This window comes from Jaculus jaculus, chromosome 9 (assembly GCF_020740685.1).
Source record: "Jaculus jaculus isolate mJacJac1 chromosome 9, mJacJac1.mat.Y.cur, whole genome shotgun sequence".
Taxonomy (NCBI): domain Eukaryota; kingdom Metazoa; phylum Chordata; class Mammalia; order Rodentia; family Dipodidae; genus Jaculus; species Jaculus jaculus.
This window is the reverse complement of record NC_059110.1, coordinates 108,857,832-108,862,118: the sequence shown is the minus strand read 5'-3', so window position 1 is coordinate 108,862,118 and position 4,287 is coordinate 108,857,832. Positions and strand designations below refer to the sequence as shown.

Sequence of the window (4,287 nt, the reverse complement as noted above, 5' to 3'; positions counted from 1 at the left end):
GGTTAAGTAGTGGGGGCGTGCCTGCCACTTCCTGGTTGGGGTTTACTGGAGGCAGTCCTTGCACAATGTTCCAGAAGTCTCTGGAGAGCCAAGTACAAAACACTTTGGGGATTTAGTGATGAGGTCACTAGTGGGAGGAGGCAGATCTCAAAAAAAAAAAAAAAAAAAAAAAACAACCTCTGGAGGCTGCGTTAGTGCAATAGAAATGTGCCAGGAGAGGGTTAATGGGATTACTTGAGAGGAGGGGGCTTTTTGGTTTGTCACAGTGCAGCTGGTGCCATTGTAACGTCTGGGGCAACTTGACTGGATTAAAGATTAAGATTAAGGATTAGTGGTAGTATGTCTGCACTCAAACACATCTCACACAGGAAAACCCAGGGCCTCTCTCCATATAGCCCAGGCCTAGAGTGCACGAAGGGAACCAGCCAAGCTCAAAGGCACTGAAGTTGGAAGGGAAAGGAGAATCCAGGAGGGTGGGCTGGTTTCCCCATCCATGTGGTGACCTTGAAGGGATCTCTAGATCAAAGACAGCAAAGCCCTTCTCTCCCACCCACATTTGACAGATTAGGGAATCTCCCAGGCCTCTGGACCGGTAGGACCCTGACCCTACCCCCAGCCTTAAGTCTCTTTCCACCCCATCCCCCAGATCTGAGAAAAGAAAATGTTTCCCCACTCGTGCCCCCACTTTCTAGATAGCTCTAAACTGGTGCCCCGGCCTTAGAGAGGATCGCCCGCTGGGGGCTGTGAGGTTGGGGAGAGCCTACTAGATTGCTCCAGTCTCGGAAAGTCCCCCGTTAGCTCAGTTGTTCAGGAGGTGATGGAGCTGGGTGAGGCTTCTGGGGAGGTACACGTGGACTGGTCGGAGATGTCTCCGACAGCTTCTTTGGAGCAGCCTAATGGGGCTGGGGCCGTCCGGCCCCCCTCTCGCTCCCGCTTCTTCTGCTTCATGCGCCGGTTCTGGAACCAAATCTTCACCTGCGTTTCATTGAGCTCCAGGGTGGCGGCGATCTCCACCCTCCGGGCCCGGCTCAGGTACTTGTTGAAATGGAACTCCTTCTCCAGTTCGGTCAGCTGGCGCGTGGTGAAGTTGGTGCGGAGGCCAGCGGGTGGGCCTAGACCCAGCTCGGACACCTTCGCTAGGGGCGGGGCGGGAAGGACAGCCATGTCAGTTCTCACCTCCTTCTCCCTCCCCTCCACAATGCCCAGTCCACGCTGTACTCCTCCCCCCACCACACACACACATTCACCATTCTATCCAACTTCAGTTCCCAAAGTCCCCCCCACCCCGATCTCTAGACACCCTCCAAGTCTAGAACTACCACCTTTACCCACATTCACCCAGACACTGGAAGTCCTGGGCCCAACTTGGACACACAGGCCAGGAAGTAGCCATGTGGAGGGTGACCTAATTTGGGGGAGTCCCACAGCACTTATTGGATGGGGAGATCTCACCTGACCTGAAATGGGAAAGTAAGCTTTTACCTGCTCCTAGCAAAAGCAGCGGGAACAGAAGAGCCCAGCCGAGGAGAGGAGCTACAATGTAGGGACAACTGCGTGCGCCCTGCCCAAAAAGCACAGGCGGTCGCTTCTGAGCCCCTACCTGTCTTAGGCGGGTTTCTCTTAACCTTCATCCAGTCAAACGTCCGGGCTGTGGGAGTGCCTGGTTCTGACGGGCAGGGAGATTCCTTGTCCTCAGAGAGGAGATCGGCATATGCAGGTGCAAAGCTCACTGTCTGCTCGTTCCCATAAGGGGGCTGCGCAGGAGGGTAGGGCCCCAGGCCGACTCCAACCGCTCCAAAGCCGTCGGGCAACCCCCCTAGCTGGGCTCCGTAGTTCGATGGGTGAAAATAGCTTCCATCTCCTTCCGACTGACCCATAGGGTAATACTGAGAAGGCCCATAGCTCGGGTTGCAGGCGACTGGGGCGTACCCCGAGGGCGTGGAGCTTGGAAAGGGCACCCCCAGCGTTGAAGGTGGCTGCTGGGTGGGATAGGCCGGATTCTGCTGAAGCGCGGGGCTGGGCAGACCCCCACCATAGAGGCCCTCGCCTGCGTAGCTGTCAACCGCAGGAGCTGAGCTGGCAGGGAAAGAGGTTGGGGCGCTGTAGGCGCTTGGTCCCCGGTTACAGAGTGGGTACTCTAAGAAGGAGTTCATCCTATTATAGTCCATGCGTGGAGGCCGCAGGAGGGTCGGCCCGTTTAGGGGAGACACCCTCTTGCCCTACAACCTTGCGGCAGTATGCCACAGCGCTGAGGCTTGCATCCATGGCCTGGGCCAGCTAGCCTGGGCCAACAGCTCCCCTAGGAAGGGGATAAGGAGTGGGGGTGGGGGGGCACATGTGATCTCTCCCAGGCCAATGGGCTAAGCGGGCCAGAGTTTGGCAGCCCCAGCGCCCATCCATCACCCCCTAAGCATTAGCATGACAAAGACACTTCAATCACCCACAGCCCATCCATCTGAGATCGACATGGAAGCTTCAAAAACATCTTTCTTCAAAGACTTTTGGAAAGAAGGGACCAGAGGAGGGGGGAGAAAGTTGGAAGAATATTCAAGACTTTACTCCCCTCCCCACCCCCAAGGTCTTCAATAGGTTCCTGGATTATTAGATTTGGCCAAATTCAACCCAGCTGCCCCTCACTTTTCTCACCCCTCAAAGAAGACTTTCCCTCCCCAAGGCTCTAGACTGGAAGTGGGGAACCCAGACTCCTTACTTTGCTCAGAACCCCCATTTCATGCTTCTAATTTGTCTTGGGGTGATGGGCTAGGACTACCGGGTAAGGTTTGTTATCTTGGGACAAATGGATGACTGTGGTTGGGGGGGGTGGAGTGCAAAAACACCTAAGGGTGTGAGGCAAGGTCTAAAGAATTCATTAAGGGAGGAGTGGGAAAATGACATTTCAAGGGAGCAAGACAGGACGACAGGAAGGTGGAGAGGAGGAGAAATGTCCCATTTCTTTCTCTTTCCCTTTCTCTGCATAAACACTCTCTCCTCATTCACACATCCATTTCTCTCCCTCAGCCTCTCTTTATATTCTCTCTGTCTCAATCCATCTTCCTGTTAGTCCATCTCTCTCCATATTTATATTCTTTCCCTACCTATCTATCAACTCATCTCTCTAGATGTATTTATCCTCTCTCTAGCCATCCATAGCTGTAGCTGGTTCACTCACTCAGACTTAAATAACTCCTTATATCTCTCCAGAGAACAGCAATGTGCACAGCAAGGTGATGTTTACCGGGGTGGGGGGGCAAAGAGGAAGGGAATTTCTATTTCCTTTGTGAAGTGTTAAAAACTAGTGCAAACTGAATTCTCTCCTTCCCCACCCTCAATGCCCTTCCAAAAAGTGTAAAAAGAAATCCCAAGCTTCAAATCCATAAAGTGAATGTCAGTTAGGTCTTGTACATTATTCAAATTTCCCATGAATGTTCTGTAATATATAAAGGGAACTTGCTTAGAAAACGGGATAATCTGCACAAAACTCACCCCCACCACACCCTGGGCTGAATCCTAAGCTAAGGCTGAGGCATGGAGCTGTGGCAGCTCTTCTTGTTCTGTGTCTGTTGGGGTGGGGGTGGGGGAAGGGAAACAGGAAGTGCCTTCCTCACTCTGATACCCTGGGTAGGACTAGAAGAGAAGCACTTAGGTAGGGCCCCATTGATTCTCCTCTCCTCCTCCGGACTCTGAGGACAAGAGCTTGGTGCAATCCAACACCCACACTCATTTGTAACCTGTCAGGGTGTCTGCCAGGCCGGAGGTCTGGGGCCAGAGCTAGGGCAAGTCCAGAAGGGCAAGAGTTCATGAAGAGATCTCTGTAAACAATGGAGCTCAGGAGAGGAAGGGGCAGCAGGTAGCAAGGGTCCTGAGAGGGCCTTCAAGATTTCCCAGGCTTCCTCACCTTCAAAACAGCAGGGTGCCCATTCACCCCTCCTCAAAGGCCACCAGAGTTGTCTCCAGTTCTGGATCTCTCCATCTTGCCTGCTTCCATCATCCTCCCCACCCCTCCCATCAGGCTCTCTAGTTACCCTCCTGCTTTCCATTCTGAATCCCCAGAATCACGCTGCCCTAACAACTGTGAACCTGGCTTAGTCCCCCAACTAGGAAAGAACTCAAAAGACTTCTCTGATCCCCTCTAACCCTCATACATGCTCTGCTTTAGATTCAGACAGGATAGGCAGAGCAGGAACCAGTTAGGAACTTCTTAAAGAGAGATGCAATGTGTGGGAGCGGGAGGATGTTCACCTGGTGGCTTGCAGCAGGATCAAGCAAAAGATTGTTGAACTAGTTCAC

General features: G+C 53.1%; 1 protein-coding gene across 1 annotated transcript; it reads right to left on the bottom strand.

Annotated features, from left to right (window-relative positions):
* Positions 1-807: 807 nt before the first annotated feature.
* On the bottom strand, positions 808-2,168 carry Hoxb1 (homeobox B1). The gene is made up of 2 exons (XM_004655521.1): positions 1,601-2,168; positions 808-1,136 (listed from the first exon to the last, which is right to left on the bottom strand). Exons 1-2 carry the CDS (start codon positions 2,166-2,168, stop codon positions 808-810), a joined length of 897 nt encoding a protein of 298 aa, XP_004655578.1.
* Between the last annotated feature and the right edge of the window lie 2,119 nt (positions 2,169-4,287).

What these genes read in the sequence shown, in the direction of transcription:
- Hoxb1 (XM_004655521.1), bottom strand. Translation starts at nt 2,168, where the DNA reads ATGGACTATAATAGGATGAACTCCTTCTTAGAGTACCCACTCTGTAAC. An exon ending in GAGAAACCCGCCTAAGACAG is followed by an intron (nt 1,137 to 1,600) that starts GTAGGGGCTCAG and finishes CCCCGCCCCTAG; the next exon opens with CGAAGGTGTCCGAGCTGGGT.